Source organism: Eptatretus burgeri, chromosome 6 (assembly GCF_056783735.1).
Source record: "Eptatretus burgeri isolate ZD-2024b chromosome 6, Ebu_testis_v1, whole genome shotgun sequence".
In the NCBI taxonomy this organism is placed as follows: Eukaryota; Metazoa; Chordata; class Myxini; order Myxiniformes; family Myxinidae; genus Eptatretus; species Eptatretus burgeri.
The window spans coordinates 61,332,899-61,359,148 of NC_140966.1; the positions used below are offsets into that span (position 1 = coordinate 61,332,899).

At 42.9% G+C, this 26,250-nt stretch overlaps 1 protein-coding gene across 8 annotated transcripts in view; it reads right to left on the reverse strand.

Annotated features, from left to right (window-relative positions):
• Positions 1–26,250, reverse strand: part of RPE65 (retinoid isomerohydrolase RPE65) — a 65,864-nt gene that overhangs the window by 28,370 nt on the left and 11,244 nt on the right. For 2 of the 8 annotated variants that reach the window (XM_085885310.1, XM_085885315.1), the window contains exons 2-10: positions 23,780–23,862; positions 23,336–23,486; positions 23,136–23,243; positions 22,789–22,930; positions 16,209–16,356; positions 8,653–8,734; positions 6,181–6,313; positions 5,901–6,040; positions 2,592–2,721 (exon numbers count right to left, since the gene is read on the reverse strand). In XM_085885310.1, coding sequence (XP_085741436.1) covers positions 2,592–2,721; positions 5,901–6,040; positions 6,181–6,313; positions 8,653–8,734; positions 16,209–16,356; positions 22,789–22,930; positions 23,136–23,243; positions 23,336–23,382 — 930 coding nt within the window. In that variant the 5' untranslated portion in view covers positions 23,383–23,486; positions 23,780–23,862. Of the gene's footprint in view, positions 1–2,591; positions 2,722–5,900; positions 6,041–6,180; positions 6,314–8,652; positions 8,735–16,208; positions 16,357–22,788; positions 22,931–23,135; positions 23,244–23,335; positions 23,487–23,779; positions 23,863–23,991; positions 25,486–25,535; positions 25,555–26,250 lie in introns of those variants that run through there. The other 6 variants (XM_085885311.1, XM_085885307.1, XM_085885313.1 and 3 more) reach the window with 6 other exon arrangements.

Genomic DNA, 26,250 nt, shown 5'->3' on the forward strand with positions numbered 1-26,250 from the left:
GGTGGACCACTCATCCACAGAACATCCAGATTGCCATCGTCTACAACGACCCAGCCATACCCAGGCTCAGGAGCTGGCACATCAGGATTGGCCTCCAAGCTCCGTCGCCAGACTGCACACTGATAGTTTGCTCGATGTGCATGTTGTTCCAGGCAGTCCTTGCATGGAGGTAGTTGTCCAGACTCGACTCCCCCCTTCTTCGCTCGCCACATGCTGAACCTCAGGGCATTCACGCCCGTCTCGGGAGTCCTGGCTGCATATAGGCGACAGGTGAATGACTCCAGTGCCGACAACATGTCAATTGTGAGGGACCAGGTTTCGCCTAGAGCTGCGAAAGTATCGTGGAACACCTTTTCCTTGCACATCAGCTTGAAGCCTTTGATTTTGCCGACACCAGAAAAGGCACCAACCGTATCGCATCCAGTATATGCATGTAGACCAGGCAAGGCCAGACAAACTTCATCCCCCATCATTTCTTCCATTTTGTCAATGCTAAGTATCCTGTTCCTGCCCTTTGCAGTGACGCACGTGTATGGCCTGCACGGTATCCTCCTGCAGAATGCCAGACACAAGATCAAGACATCAGTGTCTTCTAAAATTATGACGACTGACTTGAATTTGAATTTCCCGGCATGAGCTGCATTCAACAATAGCCACGTTCAGCTTCTTCCTGGTTTGAAGCAAGTTGCTGAACATCCAATGTGACTCCATCCTCTGTAATCCTGAAGCACTTGCTACCATATGTCACGAACAGCTCCTTCCCACCAAGTTTGTTCTGTTTATTCTGCCAGTCCTGAGCGAAGAAGTGGGTAAGGTTTTCCTTGCTAGCAGAACATGCCAACAAACGCCTCCAGCTCTTTATTCTATGTGTTGGGATGATAACCGAAAACAGGACTCCTTGAGATGAACCACGCTTTACTCGTTCTGCATTCTTGATGGAGAAATCCCGATAGACATCGAAGACTACGTCTATGCGTTTGCTGCCTGGGTAGGTCTGCAAGATAGTTTGGAACAGCTCCTCGGAAACTTCTGCAAATGTTCGGTTGTCACCACTCATCTTATGGACCAGGGCCATGCCGTCAATGATAGAAGCACTTGGTAACACAACGTCATTTGCAGGAGAGATATCCTTATATATATATATCAATATCAACTCACTCTCGCCAGATTCCAATTTCCGACAATATTTCTACTTACAAACTAGCAAGAATATTAGAAAGATGCATATATTTTGGTGTAAAACAAACTTGACAAAACGGATATTAGCTGCGTGCAGTGAAATAAGAGAAAATCGCATTTAAACGTTTGAAATTCAATTCATTTGCAGTTAATTTCCACTCTAAATTTAAGGGTTTATCGACTTTATAATAGGAAATAACCTCAGTCGAGCATTGGATAAGATGCAGGATATGAAGACTTAAATACCGTGAAAAAAGGAATTGTTATTTTTACACCCTACTAGCGCCCCCTCGCGGATATCGCTTAACAACGAACCTGCATGAAGGGCCAGCAAGCGATTTCAGAAACTAAACATTATGACCTACCAAAAAAAATGACATGCCGCTTTGCCCCTCGTTTGATACCGATCTCTGAAATTTGGGGGTCCAGCTCACGGACTAATGTGCCTTTTCAAGGTTTGATATTAATCGGACAAGTGGTTCCCAAGTTATGGCCATTTATTTACCAAACGAATGACAGGACACGGTGCTATGACGTCACAATTGACGTCACAATTCTTCTTCTTCGTTTGATATGATGTCACGATTGATGCTGGGGACCTGAGTATGTGCCTTTTCAAGGTTTGATATTCGTTCTTCTTCATCCGTTTCAGCTGTTTCCCAAGTGTTTCCCAAGTTATGGCCATTTATTTACCAAACCAATGACAGGACACGTTGCTGCATAGGCGTGGCCGATGGGGAAAGGGCGCCATTTAGTTTCCAATGACAGGACACGTTGCTGCGTAGGCATGGCCGTTGGAGAAGAGATCCTCAGTTACCAATGACAGGACACGTTGCTTGGCGTTTTGCACCCACAGTATCTATCTTCTTATGTATAATTCCAGCAATTTCAGTTTGTTTGCCTTTTCAAGGTTTGAAATTAATGGGACAAGTGGTTCCCAAGTTATGGCCAAGTTAGAGCGCGTTCCCCATTACGGGTTACAACGTACGGACTTCCGGATAGTGATGACTTACTGCATTATAATAATTTCTCAATTTCTTATGCGCATTTATAGATAAACACAATGCACGTACGGCCACACACGTACGTGCACGCGAGAGCGAAGGAACGGCCTGTGTGGTTGTTATTTCTGGCACATGGTTTGAAAGGTTGTTTTTTTTTTGTACGCACGTACGTACGGGCACGCATTAATGTATTAAAAGTAAAGTTGAGAGAATAAAGAGAAGGGAGGATGATGAAAGAAGGTAGGGAAGGTGCAATTATGGCAGGGAAAGGGAGAGGAAACAAGAGCAGAGGCATTAAGAGGATGTTGTACGATTTATATAATCATAGCGGCAAGGTTAGATTCTCTTCAATCGTTTTAACCCCATCAACACCACCATCGTGTAGAAGAGGACAGGTCACACCTTTACCTCCTCCAGGTGCAATGGTAAAACGTATCTTCTGACTTCAGGCTGTGGAGCTTCCAAGGCGCAGTTCTTCAAGTTCTCCCACTTGTCTCGAAGATTTGACAGGTACAGGTAGTTGTACACAAAGTCATACCTGCACGAGATTGACAAGGTGATGCAATGGATCTCTTTATTTCATTTTATACTTATTCCCTTTTTCATCGATGTACCAACAAATGATCTTGATGACCAGTGAGTATATGTTCTGATAAACCCATACCACCAAGGACATTGGGGAGACTTAATTGGGGGTCGGATGGGGTAGGGGGAATTGAGTGCTTTATTTTTGAGTGCTTCTATAACTTGTGAAACACTGAAACATGGCCATGGCTACAGGACATCATCGATGAACCATCAACAAGCCCTCTTCTTTAACGGCCACAATTATTCCCACGTCATTGAGGGGTTGCCCAGGGGAAGCTTGGCTCAAGTCTTTCACGAACTGGCCTGATGTACACTCTATAAATTGCTACGATGAGCCTGAAGCACATGGACTGTACTGCTCTAACTTTGCAGGCAGGTCGGTGGTTTCTCTGTTGTTGTTTTTAACCACCCTCCCTCTGATCTCATTCTACCTCTACTCTCTCAGCCCTTCCACCCTTCCGAGCCACTCCAGTATGGACGCATTCTTCCAGTAAACCTCTCCTGGAGCAATTCCCCCAAACAAAGCTTTCTTACCACCTCAACCACTTTGCTCCTCTTTTCTGCTTTGCCAGCTGTGCCGACCCATCACTTCACTGATGGGTTTAATCAAATGACAGCATGTTGTACTTCACTAACATATTGCATGTCTATCTGTGAGTATCAATGAGAACATAAAATGAAGTGAAACCTGCAGAAAAGGATATTTTATAACATGTAATTGTTGTCATGACGGTGGCTGTTGTTGGCTGTGTGCTCATTCTGTTTAGTTTTATGTATTTTTTATATTGCTTTGAGAAGTATTACTATATATATTATTTGTTGTTCCTGCTGTCGTAGAATAACGAATGTTACCGTTGTAACCGCTCCATTAAAGCTCGAAGTCCCACTTCTTCTTCCTCAAATGTATAAACAAGCCCTCTTCTTAAATAACAATTCCTTTTTTCACGGTATTTCTTCCCTACCTTCTCTTAAAATAGAAATGGATACGAATTTTTGTTCCAAGTAAATCGACTATTAGCTTTCCAAGGGTATCATTTTTATAATTTTACAACAGCAGGAAAATTTTAGAATGAAGCGACAGACACACACACACACACACACACACACACACACACACACACACACACACACACACACACACACACACACACACACACACACACACCTCCTTTTAGTGTTTGATCAGTCCCATTCGTTCTTCCAATTCTTCAAGCAAGTGAGGCCGCACCATCTCATGTCATTCCGGTCCCCATCCCTACTCACGGTATTTTCTACAGACCCCATTGACCCTACCTTATTGAAGGTTGCTGTGTTTCCTCCCCTCCCTCCTTTTTATGCTTTATAATTTCCTTTGTTGTTTTGCTAAACTGTGGCCCCACAGCCCGACTGTCAGTACATTACATTTTTGCACTGTCATCCTCCTCTCCCATGAGCCTAGATCTTTACTTTTTTTTATCAAAAGCCGAACATGAATAGGTTTCTGCAAACATTTTTGACCTAATCACACATTAGGTCACAAACCCCATGAAAAGCTCCAGTCAAACAACAGGAATCTCTTGGTGGTTACTCGTACAAGACTACCGACTCAACATCAGTCCATGATTATATGGACCACCACTTGCCATACAGTTCCTGTTAACACCACATGTTTAACTAGAAGGGCACTTGGTAGAGCTCATACCTCTGCCACGTAATGCCTGATCCACAAGAACATATTGGGCCCAATATATTTTTGATATATCACGCTATATATCATTTTTGGCCCTATCTCTCAATGGTAAAAAAATGCTTAAAAAATCAAATAATTCTCGTATCCACATCCGCATCCGGATCTTCACCAAAATTGAATCCATTCTTCCTTGTTGCACACCTAATGTGTCCACTAAGTTTCGTCCGAATACGTCCACAACTTTTTTTGATATCGTACTATATACGTATATCAGTTTAGCCCAATCTCTCAATGGTGAAGAATCGCTTAAAAAATTCTCGTCGGATCCGGATCTTCACCAAAATCTAATCAGTTCATCCTTGTCACACACCCAACCTGTCCACCAAGTTTCATCCGGATCCGTCCACAATTTTTTGGGATATCCTGCACACAAACAAATAAACAGACAGAAAGTGGTGAAAATATAACCTCCTTCACCTTCGGTGGCGGTGGTAAAAATGCAATCACGCACTGTTTAATCCCTTTCAGGGTTGGATAATGTTGTCATTACCCTGCACACGCGAAGTGAAAAGGGGCGTTAAGCAATTGGTTCGTGTCCGTCTGTCAGTCTGTCTATTTGTCTGTCTGTCTGCAAACTTCACTTTATGATCGAGGAACAACTTATTCAAATTTAATGTTCTATTTTGAACACGAATCGGAACATGTATCGGAAAACTAACCTGCTGTTTCACCATAATTTGTCTCTGAATTCGTCCCGATCGTACATGCGCAGAGAGAGTGAGATAATTTTTTTTTACTCTGTCTGTCTGGCAGTCAAACAAAATTGAAAATCATTCAAAACAGGAAATCGACTGTTTTTAAAGATGTCATAAAGGACACAAACAACAGGCATTCACAAATGTAGAACACTACAGAACACAAATTGCCTTCTTTGCACTTCCTTCCGTTTTGCAGTACTTGGACATGTTAAATAAGCTGGTGTATAAAGTTGTGTGCAAGATTGCTTCAATAGCGCTAAACTTCCGGAATTTTTTTAAACAATCTTTAATATCATTATTTTATTTAAATTTGAGTATATACTTGAAAACTGCGTGGGGTAATGTGTTCTATGAAATCTCTCGTTCGAGAGTGTTTTATAATATGATCTGACCACATATCATTATGGACATTAATCTGGGCGTCCCGTCTGCCAGCATTAGTTGGTGGGCGTTAAAGATCTCACGGTGTCCTTTGCGAAGAGTAGGCAAGGTATCGCCGGCACCATGAACATATTACAAATTCCTGTGCTGGCTTCCTGTGTCAGAGTGGTGACCCGACCCGACCAGCATTGTAACCCCCATGAATATTCAACCGAATTTCATTGCAAGACAACATGAATACAAATGCGTTTATTATTTGCAAAACTGTATCCATGTCAATCCAACGACATCATTGTTTTGCATCTGAGTTTCATCACTTACCCTTTCCAGCAGCATAAATCAGCAACAATCTGTCCGTCCTCCTCATATGTGTTGATATGATGGAAGATGTTAAATGATGAAGTTCTGTATGTTGTGGGCAACACCTCACCTGAATGTTTGTCTGCAACGTGAATCCAGGTCTAAGAGGTGAATAAAATAATGAGGAAACAAAGGATGATAATTATTAGTGGTGGTTAAAATCCGAAACAATAATGTTCTACATTAAACTAGTGGACAATATACAATGCGCCGTCAGGTCGAGCGGATTTTGGTCACCGACCCCCATGATCTCGTCACTCTCAAAGCAGTCCATGTAGTTAGAGCCACGAGGACCCCAGGCACTGAGGAACTTCCACAGATTGATCTTCACTGGCTGTTCCACAAACAGAAAGTAATTTTCGCTTTTGCCAAAGCTGTTGGGGTTTGGGAAATATGAATGGATTGCAAATAAAAGAAGTTGTAAAAAAAAAAAAAACACTTTGAAGTGTAAATTAAAAAAATTGAAACTTTGTAGATTGTTTGGAATTTGTGCTCTTGAGTTGGAGTGATCATGATGATGATGAAAAAGTTATGATAAAGTGAAAACATATTTTTAGAATTTTTTACGAATTGATCAAAAACTAGTGCGTGCCCATACGTGCAAAAAATAAAAATAAAATAACTCGAACCGCGTGCCAGAAACAACAACCACACAAGCCGTTCCTTCGCTCTCGTGTACCTGTACGTGCGTGCCCGTACGTGCAAAAAATAAAAATAAAATAACTCGAACCGCATGCCAGAAACAACAACCACACAAGCCGTTCCTTCGCTCTCGCGTACCCGTACGTGCGGGCCCGTAGGTGCTTGCCCGTAGGTCCGTGGCCGTACATAATTGTGACGTCATATCATTAAAACACAGATATCAAACGAAGAAGAAGAGTTGTGACGTCAATCGTGCAAAAAAAGAAGAAGAATTGTGACGTCATAGCACCGTGGCCTGTCATTGGTTGGCAAATAAATGGCCGTAACTTGGGAACTGCTTGTCCGATTAATATCAAACCTTGAAAAGGCACATCCACAGGGCCCCAGCAATATACCTGGCAAGTTTCAATTAGATCGGACCAGTGGTTGTCGAGAAACAGTACACACACACACACACACACACACACACACACACACACACACACACACACACACACACACATTGCTGGAATTATAGATAGATGAAAATCTGAAATGTCTTGCGTCAATAAGTATTGAACCCCCTGAGTCAATACTTTGTAGAAGCATCTTCGGCAGCGATTGCAGTTTCAATTCTTCTTGGGTATGTCTGTAGCAGCTTTGCACGTCTGGATTTGGGGATTTTCTCCTATTATTCCTTGCAGATATGCTCAAGCTTTGTCACATTGGATGGGGAGCGTCAGTGAACAGCAATCTTCAAGTCTTTCCACAGATACTCAATGGGATTCAAGTCTGGCCTTTGGCCTTTGGCTGGACCACTTCAGGACTTTCGCCTTTTTGTTCAGAAGACATTCCAGTGTTGCTTTGGCTGGATGTTTGGGGTCATTGTCCTGTTGAAACATAAATCTTCGCCGCAATGCCACAGTGTTAGGTCTTTTGCACTCTGAAGCAGGTTCTCCTCAAGGATTCTCCTATTTTGCTCCATCCATTGTTCCCTCTATCCTTACAAGCCTCATAGTCCCTGCTGCTCAAAACCATCCCCATAGCATGATGCTGTCATCACCGTGCTTCACGGTAGGGATGGTGTTAGATGGGTGATGAGCTGTGCTCTGTGTCCATCAGGCACTGCATTCAGGCCAAAGAGTTCAATTTTCGTCTCATCAAACTACAGAATGTTTCGCCTCGTGCTCTCAGAGTCTTTCACCTGCTTTTTTGCAAATTCCAGGCATGCTGTCATGTGCCTTTTTCTCAAGAGTGGCTTCCATTTGGCCACTCTCCCATAAAGCCCATATTTGTGAAGTACTGCAGAGACTGTTGTCCTTCCGGCAGGTTCTCCCATCTCAGCCAAGGCACTATGTAGTTCTGTCAGAGTGGTCATTGGGTTATTGGTCACCTCCCTGACCAAGGTCCTTCTTGCCTGGTTGCTCAGTTTGGTCAGATGGCCAGTTCTAGGAAGAGTCTGGGTAGGTCCATATTCTTTCCATTTACTAATGATGGAGCTCACTGTGCTCTTGGGAACGTTCAATACTCCCAAAATGGTTTTATACCCTTCCCCAGATCAATGCCTCCTCACCATTCTATCTCTGAGTTATACGGACAGTTCCTTGGACTTCATAGTGGAGTTTCTGCTCTCACATGCACTGTCAACTGTGAGCCCTTCCATAGAAAGGTGTGTTTCTTTCTAAATCATGTCCAATCAATTTATTGTCCAAACAGGTGGACTCCAATCAAGTTGTGGAGACATCTCAAGGATGATCAAAGGAAATTGGATACACCTGAGCTCAATTTTGAGTGTCATAGCATTGGGGTTGAATACTTATTGATGCAAGACATTTCAGCCTTTCATTTTTAATAAACTTGAAATAATTTCTAAAAACACGTTTTCACTTTGTGATTGTGGGGAATTTTGCGTAGATCGGTGACAAAAAATTTAAATTGAATCCATTTTATATTCAGGCTGGAGCAACAAAATGTGGAAAAGGCAAAGGGTGTGAATATTATCTGAAGGCACTGTATATGGACACCTTTTCCACCACCAACAAAATGATCCCCACCAATGCGAACCCAATTTCACCACGACATTTTTTCATACCTGTGCACATATGAAGGTTTGAAGCGCTCCCTGCAAGGAAAACTTGTCACCACTTTCAGTTTTTTCAATGGATCCTCTTTATCTGTAGGAAAGTTGGTTTGTGGGATTTTGATGCTCCAATATACTTGCACTACATTAGGATGGCAAGTTAATTCGGATTCGATACTATGGAGGAATAAATCCAAAACCGTGCAGATAGCTCGGCAGTGAGCACACCACCAGCTGAGTTACAATGCAATCACTCAGCCGACCACACTTGGCCTCCCATGGAGGTCTCCAATTGCAAATACAAACTGGGCTAAACCGTTGCAAATATTTCTCATGACATGCGATAGAAATCGCATGAGAACAGATTCAACTCGAGATGGATAGTTGGATTCCATCTATGATGGAATTGAATGAAAAGAAAAAATAAACTGCTATTCTAGTTCGGTGCTAACATAAGGCACACAATCCTATACAGTACTTGTAGGTTACGAGCAGGGATACTCGACGTTGCCCGCTGCTGTTCTAATCCTGTTAGCATTTTCAAGAAATCAAATTTTGTTTTTTTCTTATTTTTTTGTGGGGGCCTAAAACACTTCCTACATCTACTAAGGAATGGGGTCGTGGATCATTTAATACTACCTTTCACAAAGCTACAAAGGCTTAGGCACGAAAGAACGAATTAAATTTTTTTTTAAATACTTTTGGCCTAAAACACTCCCACGCACTCACTAATGAACTTCTGAAAGTTTTACGAAGATTTTTTTGACCATCTCAGAGTAAAATAGTGACACACACACATTTTCATCTCTTCACCAAAGATGATGTCAAGGTTGCTGTCAGCTGAACGCACAGTTCTATCGTGATGGCATCACAAAACCACTTGAACATTGGCAGAAATGTGTTAACTTGCACCGTGGTAGAATAAAGATCGACGTCAGTATCTGTCTTTGTTTCATTCAAATATGCTTACACATTTTGAAGTTAAAAATATTTCTTTAAAAAGTATGAGGCATTACCTTTTAGCATTCCCTCATAATAACGAACGTGTAAAACTGAAGGAAAAAACCACCCACAGCATCAGCACCCAAAAGACTAGATCTGATGTAGTTTTGTAGTGAGTGAGGTAGAGTGTGGGTATGGGTGGGACAGTTTTGAAAATTGGCCTAGGGTGGCAAAGAAGGTAAATCGGGCACTTGGAACAGTCACTCAAACTTTTGGGCCTCACAATCAGCCATGATCTTTCTTGGGCAAACCACATATCTGTGTTGGCCTCCACAACCTTCCGGTTCGGGGTTGCTTGCTCCAAATGTAGGTCGAATCTGCAACCGCTGCTTCCACCTCAATCAAGCTCAGTTTTCCGAACCATATCCATCGTGTTTTTCTGTAATATTTTCATCTCTTTGTCGCTGTTTGTGTTTTCATCCAATTTTCCATGTTAAATCATATCTTCTTGTGCTATATTGTCGAATTTGTTTTTGTGTAACTCAGGCCTACTCCTCGGATAGCCGGAAGAACAAAATCTATCACATTTTTGAAGTTGTTTCTTGTTCCGCTTCTTTTTTCCACAAAAATTTGACATTTATGCATCTTCAACATTATCCTATTCCCCGTCCTCACTTCAAAAACTAACAAACATACAAAAAAGCTATATTTTTCATTTCAAAACACAATCTCATTCTGCCTTCTACCTACACTGTACTTCCTGTGCCTCATTCTGTATCTCTCCCTTTAGAAAACTATGCACACTCTCCTCTAAGCTGTCTAGCCAAGGTTTAACTCCTGACCTAGTTATAAACTGTCATGCTGGTATTCCACAGGCCGGGTGATTCATCAATGTGTGTGTCGTATCTCAGATGGACGTTAAACGGGAATCCCGTCTGCCAGCATTAGTTGGTGGATGTCGCTGGCACCATGGCCAAATTCCAAATTCCAGCCTTCATCGGCAGAGAGCAATGCATCATCGTCACAGCCATGGCCTCAGCCAATGATGCTACCCCTCAGCCTTATGCTGAATACAAACGACGACAAGTGAAATAAATGCTTCTTCCTTTTTCCTTTATCAGCTTAAGACATTTAAAAATGCTTCATTTTCCTTATTTCTTTGTCATGAGTATCATACAGGTTCTTCTTTTTCATCACAATCTATTCTTCCTCCCCTTCTTCTTTACAAGGCATATTTTACAAACCTGTCTCCCACCTAAGCACTTGGTCCATCAACTCTCCTCCTATTCCTTCAGCATGACCTTTTTCTGTGCCTTCAACAAAAATTCCTTCCACCCACCCCATAATTTTTATTTGTGTTTGTCAAGTTTGGAAATCTTGAGAAGTCAAGCTTGCAGAGGTTGTCTGCTCATGCCAATCAAATCCCATTCACATTATTTGAAGATGTCAAACCCTTTGTGTCACTTCCCTCCCACACATCTTCTGCAAGCCCACGTCCTTCCACCCCCAACACGATAACCCCTCTTCGATATCCCTCCACATCCCCCTCACCCCATACTCTCAAAGGTTCCCCCTTTCCTCCACCCCATCAAAGCTTCCCCTTACACCACCCTCAAAGCTTCTTCCTCTCACTGCTCACTCAAAGGTTCCCCCACACTCTGCTCCCTCAATGCTTACCTATCAGCCCACCCTCAATCTCTGCCCCTCATCTCACCCCCTTTCAGCCTCCCCCCTCTCGCCCCCTCTCAGATTCCCTCCCAACCCGCATCCTTCCACCTTCCCCCCATCCTGCGCCCTCATACTCTCCCCTCATCCATCACCCTCCCACCATCCCCTCATCCCTCACCCTCCGAGCATCCCTTCATCCTGTATCCTCCCAATGCCTTCTCCCCTGTTTCTCATTGTGTGGATCTCAATCATCTGAGGCCTCTACTCCAACCTCACAAATCTCTCAATCCAAGCCACTGCTGATAAACAGGACATCATCTGTTTAATGGAATCCTTCCTCACACAGGTCATCCCTGACTCCTTAGTGTCTCTTGCTGGCAATTGTCTTCACTGATTTTATAAGGCTGAACTCCACCCTGGTGGTGGAGTTGCATTAACTTCAAGAAACCAATTTCTCACTGTCCATGTACTGATCTTACATCTCCCAATCCCCAGGAGTACCTTTGGCTGTGACTTCCCCTCTGCCCCCTCCTCTTGTCTGTCTGTGTTGTACCATCCTCCAAACAGTGACAACTACATCTACATCTCCCTCTCTCTCTCTCTGACAACATGAATCAACTTTCATCCCACTCATTCCAACTCTCTCTTCCGTACATGTGATGATTTAATTTGTAACTTGGCTGGGTGTTGGTATCTCTCACACCAGCCATGGCACTTCAGCAGAGAATTTCTGTGACTCCATGGGACAGACTCATCCTGTGAACTTTCCGACCCAGATTTTTGTCAATGACAAATCCTCCCTTCTGGACTTGCTAATGACAAACCTCCCTGCATGTTTCCTGCTCTTCCTCTACTCCAATTCCTCTACTCGACAATATAGTTCATCTGATCATATGTTTGTGAGAGTTAACATGTCTCTGGTTATTGTCAGAAAGCTTTCTCAGTGTCAGCGAATCTGGAAGTTCACTCAGGCAGATTGGCAAGGACTACAAGCAGCCATCTCAATTCAGGACTGGTCTCGTATATCTACCACCCCTGATGTTAACTCAAGTGTCCTTCAGGACCAAATTCCTTTTCTCCAACAACCTCATCTCTGGTCACCAATTTGGTTTCAGACCAGGTCATTCCACCTTGGACATGCTGCTTCTATTCACTCAACAATGGATGGGATCAGGACCGTCTCTCTGGACATATATCGAGCTTTTTATACAGTCTGGCACCCCACCTTTCTCTCCAAATTATCTGCCTGTGGCATCCAAGATCAACTCCACACATGCCTTACTGACTTCCTCTACTCTCGTAGTCAACATGTGGCACTCAACAGAATCCTTTCATCTCCTCTCCCTGTCAAGGCTGGAGTGCCCCAAGGCAGTGTGCTGGACTCAGTCCTATTCCTGATCTTCATAAATGATCTCTCTGACTCTCTGGAAAATCCCCTTTATCTGTTTGCTGATGGCTCCACCCTCTGCAGTAATATCTCTCTCTCAATATATATCTTCTTCTTTCGGCTGCTCCCGTTAGGGGTCGCCACAGCGGATCATCCGTATGATCCGCATAGTGATTTGGCACATGTTTTACGCCGGATGCCCTTCCTGACGCAACCCTGGTCGCCTCTTACGACACAGGGATATCTCTCTCAATATATATATATATCTCTATCTCTATCTCTATCTCTATCTCTATCTCTATCTCTATCTCTATCTCTATCTCTATCTCTATATCTCTATCTCTCTCTCCAAACCCTCCCATCTAATTTTTTTGACAATCCTCTTGAGGAAGTTCAGTCACTCAAACTCTTGGGTCTGACTGTCAAATATAATCTTTCAGAGGGCCTGCGCGAAAAAATCGGAAAAATTAACTTTTGCCAATGTTGACTTGTGGGATGTCTAACTCGGGGTTTTTTGGGGTGCTGAATTGATTCCAGCCATTAGATTTGAGGAAAAATCAATCCCTGGCCGTAAAATATTGCTTTGATACAATTTTTAGATATCTCAGACTGTGTTTTGCGGTAATTTGGCTCAATTGATTCAGATTGTTCAAATTGTGCTGAAACCAGCATACAACATTTTTGAAACCACTGCTATATTGTTGGTTATACTTGTGCTCATGCTCAGTAGAATTCTCTGTGTTAGCTGACGTTAGTTAAGAGCTTTTAGCTATAAAATTATTGTGTACCGGACTCAATAGAAGTTGAATATATTAATCGTAGAGTGGACCTATTAATGTTAAAACACATCACTGTATGTGTGTTCTGTCTGGTTTGTGTCAAAATTGCATGTCCTGTCTGTTGTTTACAAAAAAATGTCTTATTTACATCCGGCACATGGACCGACATCACGATAGAAACCACACTCATGCGTGAGGCAAAATCCTCCAGTGGTCTAAACAGAGGCCGCTTTTGGAATGAGTCTTCTCATAAGTCTTGGGTTCAGACTCTGAACCACTTCTCGTTCATTCACCAAGAGCAAGAAAGAAGCATGGTCAAATGTAGGGTACCTGTCCACACCGACGTTAAAAGAGCCCAAATGAATAGAGATAACGATGCTGTCAACACCATAGTTGGGTGGTTGGAGGAAGTCAACTCTTTCGATGCCACACGGGACAAGAAGACTCTGGTGTCCTTCTCAACTTGGTTCAGCAGCACTCCCGAAGACCAACTCAACGCTGATCAAGCAGAAGAAGTTGGCAGAGCCATACAGGCTAAGATGGATGGGAAAACTGTTGTGGATGCAATGGTAACCAAACACAAGGTCAAATCACTTGCAAGCCTCAGATCTGGACCCAAAGTCAATGGCGAGAAGCTGGTCATTAACTCACTGAAGCTATTCAACCGCCTCACTGTCATCAGTGAGCGTGAAGTCAAGACCAAAGAAGCTCTGCGCTTTGAGTTGACGCCAAAACCGATGTCTCTGTTTGACAAAAATCAAAAGTTGCGAAAGCCAGACAAGGCTGCCCAAACAAGGTCCCTGAAGACATGTGTGGCACCTATCAAACAACCCCCCTGCACAAGCCTTGTGGTTGATGGTGGGTGGCTCCTGCACAATGTCAAGTGGGAGGCTAACCTTACTTGGAAGTATGTTGCCGAGAGCTACCTCCGGTTTGTGAAGTCCATGGGGAGCCATCGCCTCCGGATAACGGTGGTCTTTGACGGATATGGCAGCTCCACCAAGGACGATGACCACTTGAGATGAACAAAGAATGCATGCTGTGACATTCAGATTCGTCTGGATCTCAAAATCATCATTGCAAGAGAAAATTTCCTCAATAACAAGAACAACAAAGCCCAGCTCGTTCTGCTCCTTGCTGAGACATTTAGTAGGAATGGAATCAGTGTACAGCAATGCTCTGATGATGCCGACATCTCCATCATCCGCGCAGCTCGAGATGAGGCAAGAGAGTCCCCTGTCGAGGTGAGGGCTGAGGACACAGACGTCCTGGTTATGCTGATTCATCGTGTTGCAGACCATCCGATCTTCCTCACGACAGCCAAAGAAACATCTTACGATGTCGGAAAGATCCGGGAGGCCCTCCCAGCGTTATACCGGAGGTATCTCATCTTCTTGCACAGCTTCTCTGGCTGCGATACAGTGTCTGCAATTTTTGGGTTTAGCAAACCAACTTTGCTAAGCAAGCTCTGCAAGACTGATGAAACAGAGAGGGCAATGGACGTGTTTATGGACATCCGAGCTGAGAAAGGTGATATCATTAAAGCAGGCTGTGATCTTTTCATGCTCATGTTCCATGGGAAATCCTCCAAAGACTTGAGATTCGACATCTTCAGCAAGCGAACTGCTACTGGGAGCATAAAACCTGAGAAACTTCCCCCGACAACAGGAGCTGCAGCACAGCACTCTCTCCGAGCTTACCTCCAGACTAGAGACTGGCTGATGCTGCAAAGTCCATCGTTGGATGCCCGGGACTATGGATGGCAACTCACTGAGCAACGATATGCACCAGTCCCTTCTACAGACCCCATTGCACCAGACTACCTCCTGATGTTTGCCAGCTGCAACTGTGCGGGGGACTGCAGCTCACTCAGGTGCTGCTGTAAAAAGCAAGGAGTCAAGTGTGTTTCTGCTTGCGGCATCTGTCATGGTAACTCTTGCCTGAACATAAACCAGATGGATGACGAGAGGAGTGAGGAAGATACTGGGGAGTTTGATGAATAAGGTTGTAAAAGCTGACGAAGCAACATTTCCATTGAGCACAGTTCTGTTAAAATGTCAATAAAATACATTTTATATGATCAAGGAGTGTTTTTTTTTCTCAAAAATAATGGTTGGAATCAATTCAGCACCCAAAAAACGCCTAGTTAGACATCCCACAAGTCAATATTGGCAAAAGTTAATTTTCCGATTTTTTTTCGCACAGGCCCTATGAGTACCCGAACTTTGATTGCCTCCCCAGAATTTTCCACAAGGATTTGGGTTTGCACTAATTGATAGGTGTTAGTAGACACCTAGATGAATACATTAGTGAAGAAATTTTTTGGTAAGCAATTTTTTTCACAGATGGTCAATACAATTTGCTAAAATTCCCTAACTAATAACCTCCTTCACCTTCGGTGGTGGAGGTAAAAAATACAGACATAATGGGGCAAAGGGAAAACGAAACAGGGAATGCAACAAACATAGGAGGAGTCATATGTAATTTTTTTCTTTAATTCTACTTATATCTTATATATTATTTGCGAGTTTGTGGTTTTGTGTCGCGCTATCTTCAACTTTGTTCTGCGCTCGAGTAACGTGATATTCGGCTTACATTATCTCAAAGACCATATGAGGTGCATGGTACAAAAAAAAGTAAACAAAATGGTTCTGAAACAGTGAAATCGTATTCCACTTACTGCATTAAAGTAAAATTACTACTGATACTCTGCATCAGTTCCTTTCTCAAACACACCCACCCCAACATGTCGCGCAGAGCGCGGGTTATGCTAGTGAATAATTATTTCTCACCATCCTGCATTGGAGGGATTCGGATGATGTTGTACACAAAATTCATCCTTTTACCAAAGCAGTTCCCAATGTTGTAAACTGTTCCATCGGCTTCAATGTGTGGATGTGCAGTTACTCCGTTTATGACACAATAGTCGCATAAGTCTACCTGCAGTCAAATTCACGCACAAAGAGGTAATGTCATTCAAGGGGGGAGAAGTTGAAAATATATCTTACAATGCATGTTTTGTAGCACAACTGTCTTCAAGGAGATTTTTAGAACACCTCTGCTGTAATGATATAACTGTTGTCGATAATACTGTTGTGGAAATGACTTATTGGGGGTAACATTGCTTAGCATCGTTTAGTTCTCATAGCCGTATTAAATGTATTAGAATAAGCATGGGGTAATCTAATTGTGATATTAGATTTGTGTCGCTTTGTGAAAAGACAGACATCGTTCACCCTCCTTATTATGTGTGTCTAATAACGCCCATCCCTGTGAACCCATATTTAATGTTCTACCCTCTGTAGTCTGTGCATGTGTAATCTGTTTACGTGCTTTTTCGCATTTGGGTGGACCATCATCTCGTAGTTTAGGCGAGAAAAGACGCCCCCACCTTCCCGACCGGTCTTGTAGCACCAAGACCATCTGGGTGCATGTTGGGGGAATGGTTTACCTTCCTCCCAGATTAGGTTTTGCCCAATGGTGAGTGAGCGAGGGGAGGGGGGTGGTGATGGAGCTTCACGGCGGAAGGTGGGGGCAGTTTAAAAACACGTGCAACCTGGGGGAAAGAGGAGATGGCCGAAAACTACCCTGTGAAGGGTTGCGTTAGGTGCAGAGCTGCAAACTAGAGTGATGCCCCCACCCAGCCAGGCATGCCTCTCCTCTATAGTACCTGGGCTGTGCACTGACAGGGCCTTTCAAGCTCCCCATTCTCCCCTACCCCCCTTTGGGTGTTTCTAGTGCTTGCATAAATGATGCAATATCTTGCTGCTATGATAATTCAAGCCAAAATTAGTCCAACTGATTCTCTAACGTTTTTGACCAGTAACTGGTGACACAACTAGTGAGCTAGCAATATGTATCTGGCGAATGATGAGAATTTATATAAAAACAATTTCTAACCTCAATTATTTGGGTTGACCTGTTCGTGTTCCCATATGGGCCCCTAGCTAATAATGCAGGTTACTCGGGTTCAAATCTGATGGACCAAATGTGTTTTATTCATCGTCTAATAATGTCTTTATTTAATCCACATAAAAGTGCATTGATGTCTATTATATGTCCTGTCCTGCATGTGATTTATGTTCAATCTTTCGTTCGCTGTAAAAACAAGGGTGGGTGATAATATAAATATTTACCTGCATCATCTATTACTAAAAGGAGAAGCATGTGTCCGTCTGTGTGTGTATCCATTACACTTCCTTAAAAAGGGTTCTGGCTGTCATCTCTAATGGTGTGTGTGTGTGTGTGTGTGTGTGTGTGTGTGTGTGTGTGTGTGTGTGTGTGTGTGTGTGTGTGTGTGTGTGTGTGTGTGTGTGTGTGTGTCCTCCATAACTCCAAAGCCATGAAACCCAGCAACCTGAAGCTTTGCATAAGTGAAAATTGGCTGTTTGGGTTCATTAAAACACCCCTTTTGAAGATAATTAATGACCTTATTTAATTCTATCCTTTATCCAGGCATTATCCTTCGTTAACCCTCTTTCAGCCAGCTGCTGGGGTCTGAATTCGCCATTTTGTTCGGCCAATTAAACATGCCTTGCTTTGGAAACACGATCCACTCTAATGGGCTGATTGAAGTATATAATCGAATTATACAGTATATCTGATTTGAGAATCGGATATTGTGGACTAAATAGAGTAAGTGTCGAAATCTGGAGTGAAATCTGAAATTTTTTACAAATTAGTGATTTTTATCACTACATATTTATTTAAGCAAAGCATCAACTGTAAAGCTTATTTTTTTCTCCTGCTCAGATGATTATATTTAGTGAAGAAAAGATTTAGGAATGTGCAGAAAGTACAACTTCATTGGGCGCAACGCCATGCTCGGATCTGTAAACTTTTTTTGCAAGCCATGGCGACACAGCCCAAAAGGGACCTTCTTTTCGACAATTACGCATGCCGTTTTCTTTTTCACGATTTTGTGCAATCTGCTTTCATTACAAAATATGAACATGAATATACAAATAGTTGCTACAATATATCAATAGTCGGTAGTTTCTGCAAGTGGAGCGGTACTTTTTGTTGCTGCAAGTGAAGAAGGTTTTTTTTTTGCTCGTCACCGTTTTGTGTGATCGGCTGTAATCAGGGGCAGAGCCAGCATGGGCCCCGAGGCAAACAACCTCGGGGCACCCACTCCCACCCTTTCTATCTTACATTTTTATTAAAATTACAGTTACAGGAGAACCTCGGCCCTCTCAACATCCTGGACCCCGAGGCAGTGACCCCCCCTGACCCCCCTCTCGATGCCCCTCGCTGAAATATATATATATATATATATAAATATATATATATATATATATATATATATATATATATATATATATATATATATATATATATATATATATATATATATATATAGTTATGGCTGTGGAAATTCGCATTACACCATAAAGGGCCCTCAGGTGAGATATCTCGATAGGTACATGTGTAGTTAGCCCAAACCCGTTGTATAGAGGGAATTTATGTGATCCATTCAGGCTGCGATCCTCCAGTTCGTCGTTTTTCTTTCTCTATCTTTTATTTCAAACAAACAAAAACCGCCAACGTTGCTGGTGGGTTTTTCCCGCCATTCTTCCCCACGCTTGGTGTGAGGGAAGGGGGAGGTGCAGCTCGCCGCCGATTGGTGGATGGACAGCGTGAGGCGGTTGGGGTGAGGGAACGCCCCTTTTCTAGAACCATCTCGAAGGAGGGTGGAACCAAAAACGGGGCGGAGTGAAGGGCGGAGCCCCACGCTATAAAAGTCAGACATGGGCGGGGCGTGCTTCCTCTTCCTCGTCCTCTTCCTCTTCGTCCTGGAGCTGGTCTCGTCGTTCGTCTTGGCTGGTGATCTGGTCTGGCCTTCTGTCGGTGCGGTCCCGAGACCCCGCTTCCGCGCGGAGATAGCGCCGGAAACCCTGTCCGTTTCCCCAAAACCCCGTCCGAGCTGTCGGGCGGACGACGCGAGCTACGCGCGGCACGAGCTCGGTGCACCACGCCGGAGAGAGCTCGCAGACCGCAAGAGGAGTCGGGGCCAGGCGCGACCATGCCGACGGACATGGGAGGAGGACTCGACGGCCCACAGGGAAGTCGCCACTTTTCTTGTCTTTGGGTTTGTGTAAATGACTGTGGGTGGCGCCTGTCCGACAAGTTTAACTGTTTAAGTGTTGCCTTTTTTGTTGTTGCCGACAAGAACTGTTTAAGTGTTGCCGTGTGTGCGCATAGTCGGTTTTAACTCTTGCTTTCGCTTTATATATGCATTTTGATTATTGTGACTGTGAATTAAACGTGCTTGGGTGAACTTGTTCCCCGTTTCGCTGCGTCCTTTCCTTTGTTTGACTCTCCATCCTGCTTCACATCAGGGATTCGTAGTGGGTGCAACATCTCGGTAATTAATCGGAACCGCCAAGGCCGACGATAACACCGCTCGGTTATCACTGTAGCACGGAACGGACCGCTTAAGCGGTTCATGTCCGGAGTCGGCCTGTGGCGTGGTACGATCGCCCGGTCGACCATTCACGCAGGTACTTAGATAGATCGAATTTGGCGAGCAATCCTATCCTGCGCGGGTGGGCAATTGGCATGATCGTGATGAGGTTAAACCCCCACCCGTGACTAGCTCCCGGCGTTGTTCCGAGAGGGTCACGACAGAATTGTCCGTCTGGTGGGCGACGTGCCACGATTCGAGTTACGTGGCCGTTCGCACGCCGGCGGGCACGAATTCGCCACAATATATATATATATATATATATATATATATATATATATATATATATATATATATATATATATATATATATATATATATATATATATATATCTTTCTTAATAGTCCGCAGTTGCTGAAAATGAAGAGGTATGAAGACAGCACACACATGTGGTGAGGTGTGTGCATGGGAGAAGGTTGGAGGAATGCATATTGGTTGGGGGGGGGTGGGAATGCAGCATACAGGCACACCTTTGCCAGGTAGATAGCATGGGTTTTAATTTTTAAATGCTGCCGCCAGGTTTTATACAGAACACAGTGGCTAAAAAGAAAACGTTGCTGTTTAGGTGTGTTTTACTACCCTGGTAATGCCCTGGCACCCTGCTTACACTCCTCTTACACTGCCATAACTCACACTCCCCTCACATTTTCTTCAATTCCCTTTACACTGCCTTCCTCTCCCCTTATGGTATCTTCCCCTCCCCTCACACTGCTTTCCCCTCCCCTCACCCTGCATTACACTCCCCTCATGCTGCCACTCCCATTCCCCCCCCCTCATGCTGCCTTCCCCTCCACTCACACTGCCTTCCGCTCCCCTCATGCTGCCTTCCCCTCCCCCTGCCTTCCGATACCCCGACCTTCCCCTGCCCTCATGGTGCCTTCCACTCCCCACACAGTGCCTTCCCCTCCACTCGCACTGCCTTCCCCTCCCCTCTTGCTGTGTACATATTACACCCCCTTCCTCGCTCGACCCACTTCCTCGCTCCCCTTTTCCTTACTCTCCCACCCCTTACTTGCATCCCCACCCCACCTCACTCCCTCTCCCCTCCCACCCTCTTCCTCCCCCCCCCATCTTAATATTCTCGTCAACAAAATGACGGGTTATTTGCTTGTTGAATAATAAAAATAGGACCGCTGGACCCGTAGCTTATCAGGGCCCTGGCCTAAGGTTGTAGCCCAAATTTGGTAGAATTCTGACTGGTGGATCTGGTGAGGAAGATTTTTGAAGGAATTTACGTGATTTTTCCAAAAAATTTATGAAGTCCTCCATTTAGACACACTTCCGGTCATGTGATCGGTATGACCTCCGCAATTTAACATCACGACGCTGTCCTGATGTTGGAAACAAAATTTGGTACCATTGTGATGGGTGGGTCTGGAGAAGAAGATTTTTAAAGGAATTAATGTGATTTTCCCAAAAGTTGACGAAATCGTCCATTTTGACACACTTCCGTTCACGTGATCCACATGACTTCCACAATATAATTAACATCCCCACCATACCATAATGTTGCAACTCAAATTTGTTTGCATTCTGACAAGTGGGTCAAGAAAAGATTTTGGAAGGAATTTGCACAACCGCTATTTTGACACTTCCGGTAACATGATCATCATGGCTTCCCCAATTTATCATCAGGACCCTATCCTCATGTTGTGACCCTAATTTGGAGGTATTCTCACAAGTGGATATGGGGAACAAGATTTTTGAAGGAATTTACATGATTTTCCCCAAAATTGACTAAGTCGGCCATTTTGACAGACTTCTGGTCAAGTGATCGAAATAACTTTGGCAATTTAACATCCCTGCCCTGCCCTATTGTTATCCTATTATCAAAACTATCTGTCGTCCGTGCTATCGCTCACCTGAGAGTTGTACGAATGAACTCCCACGGGGTATGTCCGCAATTCAAACTTGTTTGAGTGTCATCTCGGGCTACATTATATATGGGGGGGGGCGATTGATGACGTCATCGGTCACGTGGTTTGGCAGCCATTTTTTTTAACATAAAAACTTTCAAAAATGTCAAAAAGACTGAACAGATTGAGGCAAAACTTTACAAGTATGTTCGCCTATCCAAGAGGGACAAAAAGTTCTCCACCTATAATGTCATAGGTCACAAGGTTCGATAGCTATGATTTTTTGAAGAATAAACCTTTAAAAATATTCTTCTCTAGAATGGCTTGACAGATCGAGGGGAAACTTCACCCCCATGTTCCTCAGGCCTTGGGGATACTGGGGTGTTCACAAATACTTAATAGGTCACATGGTCTGGCAGCCATATTGGATTGAACAAAAATCTTAAAAGATTACTTCTCTTGAGCCGCTTCGTCAATCGACGTGAAACGTCACAATTATGCTCTCGTCATGATGGGGAATATATGGTTTAAATTTCAACCTGATCAGACGCATAGTCTGGCAGCCAAAATTATTTAAAGTTTTGAATCTGGGTTCAGGGATTTAACTCAAACTTGGTAGAAGTATGTATAATGATGTAATAATTTGGGCGGAGGCATATCTGTGACGTCGAAGAGTGCCCTTCTAATTTTGCATGTTTCACTTGAGACTCACAGATCGATATGCAATATGTTTATGAAGTACAATTGGCTTTCTTTTCATTAATCCCATCAGGGAAGCAGTGAGTCGGCACACCTTGTGGTTATTAGACAGCAATGCCAAAATTCTTGAGCATGTAATTATTTAGCTGGTATTATCATCTCATCATTATTACAAGGTATTGATAATATTATCAATACCTTGTAATAATGATGAGATGATAATACCAGATAAATAATTAATAATTATTATTATCAATTGATATTAATCACTCATAAAGAGTGAGCATTTAATTCAAATCACACGATGAATTGCAATGGTTGTAAAACTTCTCGTTTATGTGTCATAATACCTTTCCCAGAGTTTGCAGCGTGTCAGGGTTCACCTTTGTGACATAGTTTGTTTCTGTGCTTGCATAGAAACTTTCTCCGATCGGATAAACATTGACTAAAGTGTTGTCTGTAATCTCTAATCCTCGAAAATATGAGAAGAACCTGGAGAATAGAAGAAGAAGCTTCTGAACAAGAGTATATGAAATTAAAGCTTCAAACCATTGTTTTGATTACATTAGGATGGATAAAGTACCAAGATGGAAACATGACAACACTTAAAACATCCAGCGAGGTCAGTGAGCCCGATGGACATGACCCAAATGAAGCATCATGGAAATTCATCCTCAATTTGAGTTTTTTTACTCACCTTGAAAAAATGTTTTTGCACGGATCTGGGTAAGCGAATGTTCCAAACTCCGTGATAACGATACGCTTTTCTGTCATTGCTCGTACGTAGCTGTCTGTGAGCAGGAAGCTGCAAGTAAGCATTAAATGTTGAAAAAAGTTGGATTTTAAAACTTCAATGAACAAGTAAATTCAGGATGTTCACGACAATGCATCACCTACCGGCTGGTGTATGTCACGTGGCCTTTGCGAATATCAAACTTGTGCATTAGGGCCTGTCCATCGAACAGGTGTAAGAATGGTTCGGAGCCCACCTCAAAACAACCAGGACCTAGACGAAGCAAGCTTCCATTGAGCCAATCGGGAATATGGCCTAAAAGAGAAAATAAGGAGCTAATGTACATCATGTATTCATAGTCAACACAAAAGGGTGAGTGATATTGCAATGCGAATTAGACATGCAATAATTGCAACTCCATTTAATTGGAAATATGTGGTGCGCTGTTTGGATTTAATGTTCTCACGTGCAATCACCAAACAGTCAATATAAATGTTGCAGTACGTAAAATTTAATAGATATTTTCTAGCTCTTTGTTGGTATAATACAACAAATTCCAAGACGTTAATGCTGGTTGCAGAAGTAGTGTGATTCGGCGTAATACTGGCCTTGGATGGTGGTAGGAACAGAGTTCTCAGTTTCTTCGACCGTCTCGTATAGAGCTTTGTAACCCCCGCTTGGATGCTCGAAGCTGTTTATGAGCAAATTAATTCAGGGATATCCAGCTCCAACAATTGTACAGGCAACAGTAACTAGATGAGTAATAATTGCACAAATGACAGAATTCGAATTATAAGCCGCATCAAATCCTGACACTCACCAATACATGGGAGAGAGAGCAGAGAGAGAGAGGAGGGAGAGAGAGAGGAGGAGAAGAAGCCAAGCATTCTTGGGTAACACCCCTGATAAATAACCTTCCTTTTATTATTGAAACTTAGACAGAGACTCTATTGTGAGTGGAGCTTTGAATTCCACTCAATGAAGGATTAGATCGACAATAACAGCATCAGGTGATTTACAACCAAAGAACACACTGTGTTCACTGCTGAGAAAAGAGTTATGGAATAATCTACAGAATGTCACATACAATGGATTGAAAAGAAGAATTCAATGTTTAATTGCAAATGTTTCAGCTGCTTGGAAGAAAATTCATCTTGATCTTGTAATTACTGGTTTTTCAAACCTCTCATAAAACTATTATCCCTTGTATATAAACGAGCTTTCCTAATCTTGGCCTCTTGCTGGAATTTTTCAAATCCCCTGCCTCTTTCTTGGTCTTGTAGGGCTAATCTCTCTCTTGTGATTAAAGGGCTTGCCACTAAGGCAACAGCAAACAAACACTTATTGAAAGATTCTGAATCTCTCTCTTGCCTTTTCAAACTTAAAATTCTGCCTTTTGCACCTCTCTTCTTTGGGGTTCTTCTTTCTCTTGTTTTTACAGTCTCTCTCTGTCTCTGTCTCTGTCTCTGTCTCTGTAATAAGTAAGATCCATCTTGCATTACAAACACACATTGCAGCATTATGGCATCAAGATACCTTTACCCACGAGCAGGAGGGGTTTTGCACATTCCTGTGACTGGAGTTGTGAAAAATCCTGCACGGGAGGTAGAATTTCTGTGAACCCTCACACATTTCTCCACATCCCAGTTTGTCCTGCAATGTCTCTGTTTATTGCTTCGTATTTTGTTCTGTCCTTCCAGAATAATTGAGAGTTACATTGAAGATCTGTATCTATCTCTCCTCTGCCTCTTCGCCCACCACCCCCCTTAATATTCCCGTCAGTGAAGCGACGGGTTGTATTTGCTATTGGAAAATAAATTAAGAGTTGGAAAAAAAAATAACACTTTCACTTCATCTTATGGCTCATCTTCATTTTAATGCAGCCTTCTTTTATTCCTTCATTGTTCTTTCTAAATTTCTTCTTTCCCCTTCCGTTCGATTGCAAAGAACACTTTTTCTGATGCATATCTTATCAAGCGGCTGCCAGGATGGCCTAGTGGTACACGTGCTCGTCTCTCAGCTGTTTAGCCTGGGTTTGAATCCCGACCCAGCCATAAAATTAAAACATCATCCTGGTGTTTCACAGGCAGGGTGATTCATCAATGTTTGTGCCATCCTTTGGATGGATCTCAAGATGGGTGTCCCGTGTGCCAACATTAGTTGGTAGATCTTAAAGATTCCTCAGTGTTCTTCGTGAAGAATAGATGAGCTATCACTGGCACCCTGGCAAAATTGCAAATTCCAGCCCTGACCAACTGCTGAGAGGCACTGGCAAACCACTCAGTATCACCCTTGCCAAGCAGCGAAGGACCTGCCTACAGGCAGAGAACACAAGCAATCAATCAATCTTCTCAAACTCCTTACCTCTGCCACCGAAGGTGGGTGGTGGTGATGTTTTCACCCGCTTGTTATGACGAAAATTGAAAATGTTCATCATATGTTGGTCTGTCTTGTTTGTTTGCTTGCCTTGAGTGTGATAACTTAGAAACGCTTTCAGATATCTTCATCAAACTTTATCAGAGGATTCGGAAGGACAAAAGTGAGGCTGTCAATGTTTTTTGACTATAAACTGTGTATGTATATATATATATATATATATATATATATATATATATATATATATATATATATATATATATATATATATATATATATATATATATATATATATATATATATATATGTCAAAGTGACAGTGATGTCATTTGCATGAATTTCGTCATACCTGTCAGGCTACGGCCTGACGCCTTCTTGTTTATCTGTGAACAGGATATCTCAAAATGTTCTTAACGGATTCGGACTAAATTTGTTGGACAGTTTGGGTGGGTGACAAAGATGCAAAGTTTCGATTTTGGTGAAGACCCAGAAATTAATACCATAATTTTTTCAGTGGTTCTTCACCATTGAGAGATAGGGCCACAAATGATAATCCAGTATAACACGATATCTCAAAAAGTTGTGGACTGATTCCGCCAAAACTTGGTGGACAGGTTCGGGGTGTGACAAGGAAGAATTGATTCAATTTTGGTGAAGATCTGGATCCAGATCCAAATATTTTTAAACTGATGCTTCACCATTG